Genomic DNA, 18914 nt, shown 5'->3' on the forward strand with positions numbered 1-18914 from the left:
AAACCTTTAGCTGTCATTATAAGTCCCTGGTAAATGGTACCGCTGGTACCTAGGGCATGGGGTACTAAAGGAAGGCCCCTGAGGGCTGCAGCATGAATTGTGCCACCCTCAGGGACCCCCCTTGCTAAGTGCACACAGATGGGCCTCGGGATTCTTCCCAGCCCAAGGGTGGATCCAAAGGGAAACATTGGGATCCCAGAAAGGCTTGGTGCCATAACTGCAAAACCAATGGACACAAAACTGGAGATCTTAACCGTCCCAACAAAAAGATTACCTCTAGTGCACCTGCAGTAAATGCAGTTTTAAGTCTCAAGATGGGATTTCTGACCCTGACCATGTCAGTGAGCCTGCTAAGGCAACTCTAGTCTCAGAGGATGGGGTAGATGTAGCTGTTCTGGCTGTCTGGCCCAGTAGTGTGGAGAAGTACAGAAACAGCCTCATAAAAATAGGATTCAAGTTGAAGCACTGAGAGACACTGGTGCCAGTGTCACCATGGTGACTCAGCAACTCATGCCCTCAGACCAGTATCTTTCTGGAGATACATATACTGTCCTCAGCGCTGACGATCAGGCTAAGGCCCATCCCATGGCAGTGGTGTCCTTAGAATGGGGAGGGGTTACAGGCCAAAAGAAGGTGGTGGTATCCCATGCTATACAGTCCAGTCTCTGCTAGGGAATGACCTGGACTCCTCAGCGTGAGCTGAGGTAGAAAGAAAAACCCATGCAGCTATGCTGGTTATCACTGAGTGGGATGCATCAAAACCCAAGCACAGGATGAAAAAGTACAGTTGGAGGTTGGGATAATAAGGGCCCAGCTTACCAAGGGAAAAGGCAGGACGACAGGGGGACCAGCTTCCAAACAGATCAGAGCAGGATCTCTCTCCTGAGGGAGAAAACTGAACAGCCCCAGGGGAACTGACCCTCAGGAGCTTGGGTCTTACACTTCAGAGCTCCTAGGACCAGAGGGGCCCTCTAGGGAAAATCTGAGCCAGTGACAACAAACCTGTCCCACTCTTAAAGACTTGAGGCAGGCTGCTGCACAGGGAAAAGGTGATGTTAGTGGTACCCACAGGACATATTGGGAAGAGGTGCTCCTGTATAAAGAGGCCAGAGACCTTAAACCTGGTGCCACCAGGAGACTGGTTGTTCCTCAGCAATGCAGAGTTCCTCCTAACACTGGCCTATGACATCCCCCTTTGCTGGACATGTTGGCCAGACAAAAACTTGGAGTCGGTTGGTCAACAACTTCTGCTGGCCAGACATGTCACAGAAAGTGAAGGAGTTTTGCAACTCCTGTTGTGACCTGTCATGCCAGTGTTAAGACAGGAGAACAACCAAAGCCCCACTTAATTCCACTTTCATTGGTTTTGGGTCACTGTGAAAGGGTTGGGGTTGACGTTGTTGGCCCCCTTAACCCTCCAACAGCATCAGAGAACAGATTTATACAGGTGATAGTGGATCATGCCACCAGGTACCCTGAAGCAGAGTGGGGTTTCCTAAGGAGGTGGTGTCAGAGACACAAGCTTCCTGCCTGGCTGCCAGAAGCACATGTGGGCTGAATATGGTTTGACCTATAAGTTCACCTCCTCATATCATCCAATTGCAATGGTCTTGTTGAGATATTTAACAAGACCCTCAAAGGCATGATTGGTGGGCTCCCTGAGAAACTCAGAAGGAGATGGGTTGACCTACTTCCTTGCCTGTTTTTTGCCTACAGGGAAGTGCCACAGAAGGTATTGGCGTTCTCCCCATTTAAAGTTTTGTTTGAACATTCTGCTAGGGGACCTCTTTGAATTGTAAAGGCAGGATGGTAGAGAACTCTGAGAGCCCAAGCAGGACATAGTGGATTATATGCTTGTCCTTTGTTTGAGTACATAAAAGCAAGCAAAAATCTTGAGGCCAGCCAAGAGCTCCAGAAGTTCTGGTTTGACCAAAAAGCTGCTCTGATGGTACACCAACCTGGGCAGAAAGTATGGGCGTTGGAGCCTGTGGCCCCTAGGACCTCCCAGAAAAGTGGAGTGGACCCTACTCCATCCTAGAAAAGAAAGAGGAAGTCACCTATCTAGTGGACTTTGGCAGTAGCAGGAATCAAAGAGGGTAATCCATGTAAACCGCTGGAAACCCTACCAGCCTCTCCCTGGTCTTCTCTCAAGCAATCCTAAAAATGGCTCAGTACGGGGAGTAGTCTTTTCAGACCCCCTCTGCGGCCAGCAGCTGACTGACTGCAGACAGGTCTTGCACCAGTTTGCTGAACTCTTCTCCTTGACCCCTGGCAGACCTTCCTGGTGCTCCCATGATGTTGACACTGGAGACAGTTTACCTGACAAAATCATACAGACAATCTGACCATGTCAAGGAGAGCAACAAAGCTGAAGTCAGCAAGATGCTGGAATTGGGAGTTACTGAGCACTCAGAGCCCCTGGGCCAGCCAAGTTGTGCTAGTCCCCAAACCTCGTTCCCAGGGTGGAAAGAAAGAGATGAGGTTCTGTGTAGAGTGGACTGTAGAGATCTCAGTCCAGTGACCAAGACAGATGCCCACCCAATTCCAAGAGCAGATGAACTCATTGACAGATTGGGAGGAGCCAACTATCTGAGTACTTTTGATCTCACGTCAGGGTAATGGCAGATAGGCCTGAGTCCAGGAGCAAAAGAAAGACATACATTCTCCTCCCCTTATGAGCATGATCAGTTCACTGTTATGCCGGTCGGTCTTAAGAATGCCCCTGCCATCTTCCAGAGGTTGGTGAACAAAGTCCTTGCTGGGTTATAAGACCCAGGATATCTAGATGATATTGCTGTCTTCATCTGTACCTTGCAGGTCCACCTGATCCACTTTAGAAAGTTCATTGAGGCTCTGAAAAGTGCAGGCCTCACTATCAAGGCAAGCAGTTGCCAGGTAGGGCAGGGTCAGGTTGTATACTTTGGGACGCCTGGTAGGTGGAGACCAATTTCCTCCACCACTCCAACTCAAGATCCAGACTATTCTGGACTGGGAAGCTCGAACAACCCAGACCCAAGTCAGGGCATTCCTTGACTTGGCTAGGTATTACAGAAGATTTGTGAAGGGCTATAGGAACATTGTGAACCTCCCCCCCCCCCCCCCCCCCCCCCCCCCTCACAGCACTCAAATCCAAAAAGATCCCCAAAAAGGTAAACTAGACAATAATCTCTCAACATCCCTTTGACACCCTGAAAGAAACAAGGGGCTCAGCACCTATTCTGAAAGCTCCAGAATACTCTAAGCAGTTCATTGTTCAGACAGATGTCTCTGAACATAGGATAGAAGCAGTCCTCTCCTAAATCAATGATGATGGCAGTGACCAACCTGTTGCATTCATTAACAGGATGTTACTCCCCAGAGAGCAGCGTTGAAGTGCCATAGAGAGGGAAGCCTTTGTTGTGGTTTGGTCCCTGAAGAAGCTGCAGCCATAATTGTTTGGTTCTCACTTCCTAGTTCAAACTGACTACAGTCCTTTCACATGGCTAATGCAAATGAAAGGTGAAAATCCCAAACTGTTAACTTGGTCCATCTCCCTACAGGATTGGACTTTACATTGGAACACAGACCAGGGACTGACCATGCCAATGTTGATGGCCCAGATTTTTCCACTTAGAAGAAGACTCGTCTGGGAAGGGTAGCTTCATCTGCTCACATTTGGTTTTTGTTGGGGGGGGGGGAGGGGAAGAGTCATGTAAGAAAGTGCCTCTTTTGACATGTCACCCATCACTTTTTGCCTGGTTTCTAGTGCAAATTACACTGAAAGTGCACTGGGTCCCTGCTAAACAGGTCCCCAGTGCCAGGTATCTTTCCCCAAAACGGCACAGTTGTTTTTCCCAATTGGCAAACCTTTAGCTGCCACTATAAGTCTATAGTAAATGGTACTTTGGTACCTAGGGCAAGCAGTACTAAAGGAAGGCCCCTGCGGGCTGCAGCACAAATTGTTCCACCATCGGGGACCCCCTCACTAAGTGCACACAGTGCTGCTTTCACAGGCTGCATGTGTTGGTGCAGAACTAAAATGAAAACACAACATGGCACGCAGTCTGTGTGCCCTTTACACTGCATGGAATATATGCAAGTCAACCCTCTGACAGGCCTTCAAGCTTTAAAAGCATGGTGCATTATATCACATGTGAGGGCATACTTGCATGAGCAGATATACCCCTGCTATGTCTTTGTCAATTCTCAGACATAGTAAGTGAACAGTGAAGCAATTTTAAGTACATGTGCTGGGTACTGGTCATTATGAGTTCCCCAACTACGTGATGGATTCACTGACAATAGGGATGTTGGCTATCAAACATCTCATATTAATAAACCTTCACTGAATCCAGTGATGGATTTAGTCATATGTTCACTCGGAGGGCACCCAAGAGGTGCTCACACTAGGGAGTTGTTAGATTTTCAGAGCCCAGGAAAACAGGAGTAAATCACAGTATGTTTCCTGAAACACACAGGAGGTTGTGATAGAAGATTATGCAAGAACCAGAAGAGAATGCAAGACACTAACAATGGATTCCTGGACCTGAAGACCTGCGGAAGAAGGGGACCAAGTCCAAGAACCACTGAAGAGTCCAGGGAGAACAGGAGCCCCTGCTAACTCGGATGAAGGTGCAAAAAAGAACCACCGGTGAGAAGGCAAAGTCAGTTTTGCACCCAAGAAGAGAGTTGCGAGTTCCTGGTTGGTGCAGAAGATGTCGCACGCCGGATGGATGATTGCAGTCTGGTTTGCGGCTCTGGATTCCACCAACAAGCCTTGGCACACGCAAAGCTTGTGGTTAATGGAAAATGGCGCTGCCCGGGACCAGGAGGGACCTGGTGGCCTCTACCCAGGAGGGAGACACAGAAGGCGGCTCTCAGCAACTCAGAGAGCCCCCAGAAGACCAGGCAGCGCGCAAAGAAGGTGCAGCTGGAGGCCCACGCAGCATGACACAAAGGGATCCTACGCCACCATAGAACCACTCAGAAAGCTGTGAGTTGCAGGATGGAGCGCTGGGGGCCTAAGCTGTGCACGAAGAACTTCTTGGAAGGTCACGCACAAGCCTTGGCAACTGCAAGTCACGCGGTGCATGGGGGTACTGTCTTGCGTGGGGAGGCAAGCTCTTACCTCCACCAAAGTTGGACAGCTGGATGTTGGGACTCTCGGGGTCATGTTAGTCCACCACCCGTGTTGCTTGGTCCACTCATCGTCTGGAAAGGGGACCCATGCCACCGGTCCTCGCTGCAGAGAGGTGCCTGCTGAAGCAGTGATATGCCTCCATCACTCCACTGGAGATTACTTTGCTTCATCTGGTGCAGGCTGAAGACGGGCAGTCCTCGGAGGAGGCACGACCTGGAAACAGTTGCAGGCAGGAGCTGAAGATACAATGTTGCAGAAGTCGTCTTTCCATCTTTGTTGCAGTTTGTAGAGTTCCTGGAGGGTTTTTGGCTGCGGTTCTGTTGGTAGAAGATGAAGTAAAGGATGCAGACGATTGATTCCTGCTGGAGTCTTGCATTCCGAATCTGAAGAGCCACCCAAGAGAGAGACCCTAAATAGCCCTGAATGGGGGATTGATCACCTAACCAGGTAAGCACCTATCAGGGGAGGGCTCAGATGCCACCTGCTGGCACTGGCCACTTAGATGCTCCGGGAGTGCCCCAACACCTTGGAATGCAAGATGGCAAAACCCATGGACACTCTGGTGGTGATAGACCGAGGAGTGCTCACTCCCCTTTCCTTTGTGCAGTTTCGAGCCAGAGCAGGAACCCGGGTTTCCTGAACCAGTGTAGATTGGATTATGCAAGGAGGGCACCATCTGTGCCCTTCAAAGCATTTCCAGTGGCTCTGGGAGGCCCCCCCTCCCGTGCTTGTAACACCTATTTCCAAAGGGAGAGGGTGTAACACCCCTCTCTCAAAGGAAATCCTTTGTTCTGCCTTCCTGGGCTTGTGCTGCCCAAGCAACAGGAGAGGCAGAAACCGGTCAGTGAGGTGGCAGCAGCTGGGGCTGCCTGGAAAACCTCAGAAGGCTGGTGTGGCAGTACTGGGGGTCCATAGTGGTGCTCCCAGCTCCACTATGGACCCGTAAAGCCAATACTAGAATGGAATTGTAAAACCAATACTAGAATTAGTATTGGGGTACAATTCTCAGTTGTTAGACACCTTACATGGCCATATTTGGAGTTACCATTGTGAAGCTGGACACAGGTATTGACCTATGTCCAGTGCACACGTAAAATGCCATCCGTGCATTCACAAACTCTGAGAAAATGGTCCTGGATGACGTGGGGGCACCTCTGCTAGTGCAGGGGTGCCCACACACAGGTACTTTGCACCCAGCCTTCAGGATTGGGAGGCCTGACAAATCGCGGACTTATAAGTGAACTGGTGCAGTGTAAATGGCTGTGAAATGGTGCATGCACCATCTCACACAGGTTGCAATGGCAGTCCTGTAGAAGCATTTGCATGGGCTCTCTATGGGTGGCAAAAGTAATGCTTCAGCCCATAGGGATCCCCTGGAACCCCAGTGCCCTCGGTACCTAAGTACCATATATTAGGGACTCATAAGGGGGCACCAGTATGCCAATTTGGGATGAAATACTGAGTTACCAGTATGTAGTGACAAATTTGGGAACAGAGAGAGCATAAGCACTGGGGTCCTGGTTAGCAGGACTCCAGTGACACAGTCAAGCATACTGACAAAACAGTAAAACATACTGACAAGTAGGCCACAACCATAAGCACTGGGGTCCTGGCTAGCAGGATCCCAGTGACACAGTCAAACACACTGACAAACAGGCCACAAATGGGGGTAACCATGCTAGAAAGAGGCTACTTTCTCACAGAGCCTACTGTCTGTTTCTGAAAGTCATCTCCTCCATTAAATAACATTGAGCGCCCGACACTGTGTTGGCACTCTGCACCCGACCGTCCCCATGCCGCTGAGGGTGTGAGCTTGGTGCTGGGTTGTGCCCCCTCCCCCCCATTTTACTTACCTCAACTCTAGGTGATCGACCCTTGACACTGCTTTACTCACCTGTAAGCAGCACTTCAGCAGATACCCCCTGTCTTCATTGGATATTATTGGGCACCCAACACTGTGTTGGCACTCTGCACCCCACTGCCCCTGTGCCACTTAAAGTACTTGCCTCACCCCCCAGAAACCAATCTCTGACACCACTTGCACTTTACTGAGAGCAGTGCATTATCATTGAATCCCTCCCCCAAGTCTCCATTGATTAACATTGGGCACCAACTCTGACCTCTGCACCCAGCTGCCCCTCTGCCGCTGTGGGAGCACTTTTGGTACCAACACAAACCTTGCTAGTCTAAAACCCTGAGGATGGGATTTCAATTCTTGAACCAGATAATTATATTAAATATATAATCTGCTTACCTTATAACAAAGTTCTTTATTTCAAAGCTTATATAAAAGCAAACTTTACTTTTCTAAATTGGTCTCAGATTTATTCTTTGAATGTGTCTCATTTATTCCATCTATGAGTACAACCAATGCTTAACACAACTCCTTGATAAGCCTAACTGCTCACCCACACTACGATGAAAAAACACTAGTCTATTTCTGCCTCTGCAAACCTTTGGGGATCCACTGGACTCTCTACACAGTGTACTGCATTTTAGTTCACTATATAGAGAGCCAGCTTCCTACAGGCTGCCTATTTACAGAAAAGACAACACATCTCTTTATTCAAAATACCAGTCATTAAAGCCTCCATGGAGCGGCTCAAGAGTTATTCCATCATATGTTCCACCTGAACCCTCATGGAACCTTAACATTGTTCTTACATGACTAATGGGCCCTCCATTTGAACCCCTGCATACGTGCCCTCTTCAGTACTGCTCTTCGAAGGTAGCATTTTTAACTGCTAGTGCCTCACTTAGACCTGTTAGTAAGCTCCAGGCTATAAGCTTCGAAAAACCTTTTCCTCAAACTCCATGGAGACAGGATGGTTCTCTGCACAACCCGAAAATCTACCCTAGAGATGTCTTTCATTTTCACCTGAACCAATCAATTGAGGTGCTGTTTTTCCCATCACCAGATTGAGTTGCAGAGAGGGCTGTCCACATACTAGATGTTTTAAAAAAAAAAAAGCCCTTATGTTCTACATTAATACAAAGAACTAAAACTTTCAGAAAAATTAAAACAACTATTTTCCCCTCACCCCATAAAGGAAAGCCTATGTCCATGGCAGGTATAGCCAGATGCATAGTTAAGAGCATTGAAACATATTTTTCTAAAGCCAAAAGGTTGCTACCTACACCTCCTAGAGCACACACTGCTAGGAAGAAAATTGTATCCATGGCTCACCCAGGATATATTCCAGTAGTTGTCATATGGAAAGCAGATATATGGTTTACACCACACACCTTCACTAAACATTATGTGGATGTTCTAGCACACCAACAAGCCTATGTAGGTCAGGCAGTACTACATACACTTTTTCAGACAACTGCGACACCCACTGGTTACCCACCGCTTCTGAGGAGGACTGCTTTACATTATGTGTATTTACAGCCTCGCATGCCTCGAATGGAATGTTAATTTACCCTGTAAGCATTTGTTTGTTGCATGTAGTGCTATAGATTCACATGTGCCCACCCTCCTCCCATGGACACCTGTTGCTGTTGCAGTTTTTACTTTATATTCACATGGACATCTCTTTACTTAAACCTACTCTACACTCACCTACCTGTGGGAAAACAATCTAACAGCGGAGTTGATGCCCATGCACATTGTCAACAAGAGAAGGAGTCAATCTAAAACAACTTGCACACATCTGGACCCAACACTAGAGGCAGGAGTATGCAAAGCATGTGAATCTACAGCACTACTTGCTATGAACAGATGCTTAAGGGTAAGTAACGTATTCCTTTCTCTCTGCCTTAGAGCAGCTCAAAAATGCATGTGACCAAGGCCTACAGTGATACTGTTGACGTCTTTGTTTTTTTCAGAGGTTTTTCACACTCCTAAACAGAATTGTAGAGAGAAGATGTCTTCAGATTCAAGTTCTGACTGTGGTAGCACTCGGGGGAGCGTGCGAGCGAGTCGTGGAAGTTGGGGGAGCTGGAGTAGTACCAGCAGTTCAGATGGTGACAAAAGACCTGTGGTTGCAACAAGAAGTGCTGTTCCGTCTAGTGAGTAACCAATGATATAAGCATGTTTGAATATAGTATATGTAGGCATGTGTGATACTGTTTATTCCATCGTTCTTTCTCATTTCTATTCTGGTACCCTGTGACTAGTGGCAAGATTCTGAGCTCTTTATCAAATCCATGTGCATGTACACAATATAAACCCACATGCGTTACCCCGTGCAGGTGCACAGTCTTGACTGTTTCCAGCCTTTTATGGATTGAAATTGTTTTCTCCTACTCTCAGAATTTCCATTTGGTAGGGCCTTTTTTCAGTTTCTCTTTCATTGTGTTGCTTTCTCTTTTTTGTCCTATTATTCCTACTTGGTTTGCTGTTCAGCAGTGCTTTGGGTTTTGGAACATTTGTTGTGTTCAAAAGACAGTTTGCGCAAGATGTGCTTGTATTGTCTGTAATCCAGACATCTAATGAACTCCTGCTTTGAGTTGCTACCATCATGACATGGTTTCACAAGAACAGCTTTGACAGCATGGTAACTCCATTGTGCGGGTGACTCTTGATTTCATTTCATAAATAAATGATCAAGAAATTTACTCCAGAGCTGGTATGTTAAATGCACTACTGATCTCCTTCAAAAACCCATTAAGGTAGTAACACGTCCCATCCAAGTACAGTCCAGTCACAAGATTATCCACAAAATCAGCAGCAGCTTAAATTCCTCAGAGTGAATTCACTGGATTGCATGTCCATTTTTCCATGTACTGACTTTCTTCATTCTAATGGGTCAGTTGTGTACAGTCCTGCGAAGTGAAGGTCTCTCGCCTTTCAGCTGAATGTCTTCTGTCCTTTCCTACACTAGTGACGTTGTGTTTTTAGGCAGAACCATACTCTATATTGAAGTGCTGTTTTCTTTTCCTACACATTAGTGACACTGGTATTTTTTAGGCAGAGTCATACTCTCCATTCAAGTGTTGTGGCAACAGCCACCCATTTCACTTTCGGTCCTTAATCTGCTCATGTGGATAGGCTGATCTTTCTTCCTTTTAATACCACATTTCTCTGACCACAGATTTGTATAAATGTATTGAAGTTGGCAGGGGGAGAACTGACTGCACGGATCGTTCCATACGTGCTTTGAGACAAATCATATATATTCTTATAAATATGCAGGCAGTCTTCATTGCCATACTAGTGTTATTGCCAATGACAAAATCCATGCTGGTCTTCATTTACACTCAATACAGTCACCCTGTTTTACTTACAGAAGTGGGGTGATACTCCCCCCAATTCCAGCTGGTTTGGTTGTGAGGGAGCAATTTCTCAGAATGTTTTCCTCCTTCATTCCCACAGTGCAGAGATACTCACCCTTAGCACGGAGAGGTTTAGTTAACTTTCCCACGTACTAGATGAATAGAAAGTCACCCAGCTCATCCTTAATATCACTTGTGCAGCCGGGGGTCTGTACAGGTGGACTTTACAGTCTCAATGAAATACAGACACTTTGACTCCTGAATGATGTGGAGTTCATATTATATGGGAGCAGTCTTGGATGGCTAAGCTTCACTATGTGTTCCCTCCTGCTCTTCCTAGTACAAGATACTGTCAGTCAAAGGACAGCATCAGGTGCTCACTAATGCTTTTGGCTCCATCATTTCTTTTTTAATCATAGCTCCTGCACACCCATCAGGAAAGAGCCATCTACCCTGAGAGATGATCTTTTGGTGATAGAGTGAGAATTAGGAGATTTGTCAACCCCTCCATATATTTACTAAGCTTCATCAAAATGATTTTTGAGGAGCTGATGTCACCTATCTAGCCTTTTCTACTGATGCCATGCTTTGCCTGCCAGCTAATATGAATTCCTCATGCGTGACCAATAGCAGAGCAAATGGCAGGGAACATCATCTTTCATGCCAAGGGAGCTGTTCTCTTTTTGTAAATTACTAAATGTCATCTTATTTGAGGCTTATTGCCAGAGGAAATTTGAAACTTACACTTGTCTGTCTTAGACAAAATGTTTTGAACTTTTCACCCCTTACAGACTACAACTCAAAAACTTGCCTTTACCCTTTAACAGTTCTTTTTGTGAGTTTATTCAGTGAAATATAAGCATGAGTTCATCAGAAACATTTTTATGTTCGTTGTGACCAAATGGTTAATCGAATTCAAACCTGTTTTATCCCAAGAGTGAACCTTCTTGCTCTGGTAGTGATTCACAACTTGTTAAGCAAGCCATATAGCTTCATGTAGACATGACCAAGAAAATTGCCTTATCTAGCCAGTGCCTAGCCACTCTCAGTGATGTTGATTTGAGTAAGGTGGGTAACGGAACATAAATAACCTACTGTACCTAACATTTAAATTTTTGTACAAGTCACTTCGTCTTGCAAATATCCAAGCACACACTGCAAAATCTTGAAAATTGCACTAATACTTCATTCTTTACCTTTTCACATGGATGTTATTTATTCTCCTGTGCAAGTGGCATTGCAATGTTGACTGCCTACAGAGGGTCGGATAATTGTAGGTATGCCATAGATATAGAATGTGAAGAGAATGCTACCTGGAAGGGTTGGTCAATGTGAAGTGTGGTTGGGATTGATCAGGTCAGTGGTTGATCCCCGTTCGAGGTTTAATGGGCATAAATCCTGTCCATTACATGATCAATGTCTTTGGAATGAGTTTCAGGGTACTTAGAGGATGTAAGACTATTTTTACTGCACAGACATTTTTTTTGTTGAAAAACAGTGGTGGGTAATCTTCAGATAATGCAGGATGTATTGCAGGCCGAGCACAATGGATGTACACACCACTGACACGCACCACTGTAGCAAGTCCATCAAACTGCATATAGGTTGTGCTAGCCCTGACTGACAGTTGGGGTATGCTTATCCTGAGGTTGACATTTCAACTAATAAAGACTAAGGCCTATGAAGGGTTACAAGTAGAAACTTAGGGCCAGATGTAGGTAAGTCACAAATTGCGACTTGCGAGTCATAGCGACTCGCAAATTGCAACTCGCAATTCGCATTGCAGAAAGGTGTCTCAGACACCTTCTGCGACTCGCTATGGGGTCGCAAAGACCCACCTCATAAATATTTATGAGGTGGGTCGCAGTTTGCGACCCCATAGCAAGTCTAGGCACTCACGGGGATGGTGGCCTGCTGGAGACAGCAGACCACCATGTCCGTGACTGCTTTTCAATAAAGCAGTTTTTTTTTTCTCTTTGCAGCCCGTTTTCCTTAAAGGAAAACGAGCTGCAAATAGAAAAAATATCGAAACCTTTTTGTTTCGTTTTTTTTCAGAGTAGGCACTGCCTGCTCTGAAAAAATAATTTTGTGAGCATTCACAAAGGGGTCCCTTGGGGACCCCATCCCGTTTGCGAATGAGTTACCATCCACTTCAAGTGGATGGTAACTGCGAGTTGATTTGAGACCGCTTTTGCCGTCACAAATCAACTCTACATCGCGGTGCGAATCGCAAATAGGAAGGGAACACCCCTTTCTATTTGCGAGTCGGAAACACATTTCTGCGAGTCGGTAACGACTCGCAAAATGTGTTTCTGCATCGCGTGAGGCCTTTTGCGCCTCGCAAACGGCATTTTTTCGCCATTTGCGAGGCGCAAAAGGCTACCTACATCTGGCCCTTAGTTCTTTTAGAATGAGATGGGAATGGTGCGTGCTCATTTCACAGCGAGTTGTCCTTTGAGTCATAAGAGGTCTGTGTCATGGGAGCTTCCATACCTTGTTTATTGGGTGTTCCTCCCTGTAGAATGAATGTGTAATTTCCATTGGCAAAGTCACATGTTTGTTTCAAAGAGCATTGGTTCACAGTACATTATTTTTTATTATTTATTTAGGGGAACATTTCCCTCTGAATGACTATCCCGCGGACAATCCTGTAGCACTGAATTTAGCACACAGTGTTTGCAACAAAAGGTAAAAATAAAATTGATCTTTGTGTTGTCTCTTTTAAAATCTGCTGTCTGTTTCATATGTCCTTCCTCTGATGCTTTATTTATTTCCTGATATTAATTGCTTTAAATGTACATACCTTTATTTCATAGATAACGCAGATAGAGCATGTTATCAAGAAATTATAGCACTAGGAGAGTCATTAAGTGTTTGGTATACCTGGAATTCTGCCAACAGGGATCTGGAGGTAGATTTTCCTCCCTCAAATTTAGAGTTCTTTACAGTGTGTGGATATAGGCTCCAAAGTGGCTAGGTTTAAACAGTGACTGTCACCAGCTCACATCAACAGCTGTGGTACAGACTGACCCTCTTGGCCTCCGCCTGTGGTCAATTTATGGGATCGGCACCTCCGGCCCCAGCGAAACAGCTGGCTACATCTGATCACACCAGCTCGAGCCTTGACACCAGTTACAGATCCCCTAGTTTTCTTGGATTTGAAAGATCAGCCCCTATCCACTGGCCAGCAGTATTATGCCCAATCCAACCCAGAATCATAGCAACACTAAAATGAGGATAGTGATTATGAAGGTGTTTTTTCTGATGAAGAGGACATATTTCAAGATCTTCAGGACAGCAGTGGCTTGGACACATCACCAGGTACTAGACTATCTTCCTCAAACCAGATGATAGCTACTGAAGACTCCACCTCCTTCACCATGGTCATCAGGAGAGAAGCAGAGGTCCCGGACCTAAATCTTCCCATGCATGAAGTGAAGAACAAATATCCTCACTGAGGGCCTCAACCTAGCTCAGACCACCCAAGAGCATTTACAGCCTTTCAGCTAGGCCCTCTAATAGCTTACTGGTAGGCACCTGGGTGAAACTAGGATCCCTTCCCCACCTCCCCCAGTCCACTTGTGACTAAGCAAGAGCCAAGACAACACAAGCCTGGATTTTCTTCTACTAAATCGCATCGCAGAGAACATGATGGTAAAGGCATCCACCAGCCACCAGGACTAAAATGTCTTCCGTACGGCTCCGTATGAACGAACTTCCAAAAGAATGGAAACATTTGTAAAGAGAATGTCACCTTCTGCCTCCAGGATGGGTACTCACAAATGCTGTGGGACAGGATGGCTGAAATATTGCCGGCTGTCCAAGAACACCTCAGACAGACCTTGCAGTATCTTATTTCCAGTGGTCAAGACACAGCAAAGTGCAAGATACATTCCGGTCTGGATAATACTACCTGTCTGGGTAGGGCAGTCAGAAGCAGCGTGGTGCTTTAGCACCCAGCATGGAGTCACTCCGCAAGGTTTTCATCTGACGGACAGCAGTCCATAATGGGCATGCCCTTTGACAGGCTGTTTTGAACTAGGTCTGACTTTGCTTTAGAGAGATTTAAAGAGAGCAAGCAGCCACCTGCTCTCTAGGACTATCGTAACCTACTGAGCATTGTCCTCAACAAAAGTGCCCAATAGGTGCCTCAGCAGCAAGACGCCTTGCAGTCCTGTTGAGGGCAATGCCAGGGAGCAGGCCAACATCATCCAGGCCCTTTGGAGCCCCATGCTACCCAAACACCAACACCCACCCATGAAGCCACAGCAAAACCACGTTAATTCCACCTAGATGACAAATTATTGCCCAGTTGGAGGTATAATCACCTTTTATCTCTCCAGAGGGCAGAGCATTACGTCAGTTCAGTGGGTTCTCCAGATAGTGGAACACGGATTCTCCATAGCCTTCCTGTCCTATCCCCAGACATGCCACATATATCCCAACACCTCCTTGAGGACCACTTCTCAAAACTCTGTGTTGAAGCTCAGGCTCTTTTGTCCAATGAAGCAATAGAGTGGCTGCTGGCATCAGGACTGATTCCTACTTCTGTTATTTTCCTTTGTCACAGAAGGATGTGGGCCTTAATCCCATCCTAGACCTTCACCTTAGAACTTCTTCTTTCAGAAGGACAAGATGAAGATGCTCACCCTGGCCCAAAACATTTCTGTCCTCTCCATTGGACTGGGTGGTAGTCCTGGACTTAAAGGACCCATACTTTCACATCCCCTTCCTGCGTTACCTACGGTTTCAAGCAGGCCACAAACACTTTCAGTCCACTTTGACCTTACTGCTGCTCCTTAGTTGTTCACCTGGGTGATGGTGGTGGTTGCAGCTTATATGCAGAGTTTGGGAATACCAGTGTTCCCATACCCTCGATGAGTGGCTACTGAAGGCTGACTTGCCTTAAACAGTTGTCGACCAACTCCAGGCAATGGGTGATCTGTTGATCTGTTGGCTTTTCATCAACCTGGTGAAATCAGACCTCACTCCTTCACAGTGGCTCCCCTTCATCTGAGCCATCCTGGTTATTATTCTCTAGTGAAACATTCTTCTGCCTCATGAGTCCAAGAAATTCCGGGTTGTGTAATTCATGTCTCCACCCTTGACCTAGGTCTCCGTGAGAGGCTTCTGGGCTTTATGGCTTCCTGCATTCTGCTTGTGGGCCACACCAGGTGGCATATACAGCCTCTGCAGTGGGATTTGAAGTCTCTCTGGGCCTCAGCACCAGGGCAATGTGTCTGATTCCATCCAGATATCAAAGTAGACTGCAAAAGATATGCAGTGGTTGCTGTGGCAGATATCTCTCCCTATCCCACCCAGAGCTAATGGTTACAATTGATGCCTCATTGCTGGGCTGGGGATGTCATCAGGGTAAGGTGCAGATTAGAAGACTCTAATCTCCAACAGATACTCATCTTCACATCAAGTTGCTGAAGGTGAAAGAAATTTGCTTGACACTGAAGGCATTTCTCCCTACCATCAAGGGGTACTAATACTTGTGGACAACACAACCACATGTGATACAGCAACAAACAGCGCAGCGTGAGGTTGTCGGTCCTGTGCCAGGAGGCTCTGCGGCTCTGGAAATGGATGAACAATCAGGGCATCTCCCTGGCTGCTCAACACCTGACAGGATCTTTAAATGCCTGGATGGACAAACTGAGCTGACATTGGCCTGTGGGTCACAGATGTAATCACACATGGCAATTACTCTTGTAGATGGCTCAGGGCATCTTCCATTAGTGATGAGAACCTTCGATTGATCTACTTGCCACTGCAGAGAATGTGCAGTGCCCAACCTTTGGCACATCGGAGTTATCAAGGCAGAAAAAGCATTACCAAAGGTAAGTAACTTCATGGAGGGTGTCAAGAGTAAAAAACCCTTAGAATGCCTCCTGTGTGTAATCTCAGTGTGGTCCTTACCAGGTTCATGGAGTTAACCATTTGCATCTATGCATTCATGTCTCCTTCAGTTCCTGTCTTGGAAAGTGGCGTTCCTGGTGGCTGTTTGTTCGCTTAGATATATTTGTGAACTACAAGCGCTCACCCAGCAAGAACCCTTCATTACAGGTTCACAAGGACAGGGTTGTTCTTAAAACAAATGCAAAGTTCCTCCTTAGGGTGGTGTTTCCCTTTCACCTAAACTAAACCATAGAGCTCCCAGTCTTCTGTCAGCAACCATATTCTGTTGCGGCAAAGGTACCACACATATTAAAGGCCAAGAAAAGTCTTGTGTACTTTATTGACACGTCCAAGCCATTCCATAAACCAGACTGGCTTCTCCCCTCCCCCTTTGAAAAACCTTTGAGAGGTCAGCCCTTCTCCAAGGTAAGCACAACTAGTTGTATTTAGACCTACTACCATAATGTAAGGAGGATTCTACCTGCTCGACCCAGGGAGGTTGCACCTCACCCCCTGTTAGAAATTTGGTCTCTGGTTGGCAGAGGTATGCACTAAGTATCCAAGTAAGGGGCCACAATCCTAGTCAGAGAATCAATTACACAACATAAATTAGCTGGTGCTTACCCTCTGGCTGCTTGGCACAGAGCAGACAGGCTTAACTTAGAAGGCAATGTGTAAAGTACTTGTGCAATACACCAGTAAATACAGTGACAACACCATAAAAATACTCCACACATGTTTATATAAAAAAAAAGATTCTTTATCTGAACGAATCACGACTAATGCATTAAAACATCCAATAGGTGCTTACTTTTAAAGAGTATCTAATAAGGCACTTTGGGCCATATGTACAAACACATTTTCCCATAGACATAGAATGGGTAAAACCCTTTGCTACATCTGGCCCTTTATGTGGGGCTCATTTTAGAGCCTTTATTGTACGTGTGTCCCTCTGCGATGAGCACAGCGAAGATGCGTTGGGGTTGTTCAAGAATGACCCAAGGATTAGATCGACATTAAGATGGTGATTGTCTCCCAGTGTGCAGGGAGCTCAGCGGAAGCCCTCAGGCAGTTCAGGTCTTCAGTTATCAGGTATGGTACTGCCACACGTTGGAAACAAGTGGTACTGCAGCCGCCAGTGCTGTGACAGAGCAGGGAGGCATCTGAGTTGAGGAAGGCAATTGCAAGCAGTGCATTCTGGTTACCTGGTCAGTGCAGACAGCACTTGAAGGGGTCCCCTATGGAGGCAGTGCGAGGTGGCCGGCCACTGCAGTGGGGCAGCGTCAAAGTCCGGATGCAGGTGGAGTGGCAAGCAGAAATGGAAACCACGATGAGATTTCTGCTCAGTGGTGACGGCTGCAGTAAGGCCACTTGTAGGTTGATGCACAATTGTGATAGATGTAATGAGGCCACTTGTAGGTTGATGAACAGCAGCGACAGCTGCGATGAGGCTGCTTGTGAGATATTTGATGTCCCAGAGACCATCAGTGGAGCCAGGGGCAAGCTAGCAGCCCCTTGAACACACCCTGGAAGAGATGAATAGTCTTTGGGTGCAGGACAGAGATCAGCAGACAGCAGGGCAGCACAACAGGGCAGAGTAGCAGTCCCTGAGAACAGTCAGTTCTGGCAGAGTGGCAATCATGGCACACAGCAGTCTTTACTCCAGCAGTTTTCTTGAGTCCAGATATGCACTTTCTTGAGTCCCACTACCGGATATTTGCAAGGCAGCCATTTGGTTGGCTCCACACTCCTTTACAGAGCACCAATGTGTGGACATTCTATCCCGTCAACAGCCCTTAGTGGACTGGGTGGTGTTAAGGACTTTATTCTAGATATCTGCATCATCCACACTCTAGCCACCACGTCTGCGAGGAACTGTGTTACAGTCTATGCTAAGCATGTGTATCTACAGCCACACATTCCACGAACGGAAAATGCTACTTACCTTATAAGCATCTGTTTGTAGCTTATAGTGGTGTAGTGCTTAGCATCCTGCTGACATCCAGTGTAGATTCATGCTGAAGATCCTCTGCACTTTGTCTGCTCCCTCTTGCCCACTATTTTGCCCCAAGGATTCACAGGGGCCTCTAGTCTGGTTACCACTAGCCTTTCTTGTGCCAACTAATCCCTTGTAACTCATTCTGTGTCCAGGATCTACTCCAGTACTTGGATCTGCACCAGGCTGCCCCTCGTCAACACCAGTGCTGATGTCGGTGGCAACGGAAGCAGATCTGCTTCTGATAGCTGCCCATGAAGCAACTTCAGCCTGATATCTAACAAGGTCACGTTACAAAATCACTAAAACATAACCAGTAGTTATACATCCTGATTCTGCACCAGTGCCACCAATAGGGTGGAAGCAGCAACAGAGGCTCCATCATTTTTTTTAGCTCTGACTTTGAACTAGGTACAGCCCCAAACGAGGGGTCATGATGGTGGGGTAGGGATTGGTGGTCTTTATTTCATTATGCTCATGACCATTTTATATGGATTTACAAGGGTGCAAGTAGGCTTGACACCACCTCTCATAGGGGTTGAGGTTGGCAGTATGCTCAACGATTGAAGAGAGTGCATCATTTGAGGTTATGGTCCAACAGACAGTTCTGAGATCCTGGTTTTGCAGCAGCAACAACATTGTTTTTACTGAAATCCTATAATATGGACCTGCAAT

At 46.5% G+C, this 18914-nt stretch overlaps 1 protein-coding gene across 3 annotated transcripts in view; it reads left to right on the forward strand.

Moving 5' to 3' along the window:
• Positions 1–18914, forward strand: part of TMEM131L (transmembrane 131 like) — a 522596-nt gene that overhangs the window by 441519 nt on the left and 62163 nt on the right. For 2 of the 3 annotated variants that reach the window (XM_069242819.1, XM_069242829.1), the window contains exons 29-30: positions 8951–9133; positions 12949–13027. In XM_069242819.1, coding sequence (XP_069098920.1) covers positions 8951–9133; positions 12949–13027 — 262 coding nt within the window. The remainder of the gene's footprint in view (positions 1–8950; positions 9134–12948; positions 13028–18914) is intronic. The other variant, XM_069242836.1, reaches the window with a different exon arrangement.

This window comes from Pleurodeles waltl, chromosome 1_2, assembly GCF_031143425.1.
Source record: "Pleurodeles waltl isolate 20211129_DDA chromosome 1_2, aPleWal1.hap1.20221129, whole genome shotgun sequence".
Classification (NCBI taxonomy): domain Eukaryota; kingdom Metazoa; phylum Chordata; class Amphibia; order Caudata; family Salamandridae; genus Pleurodeles; species Pleurodeles waltl.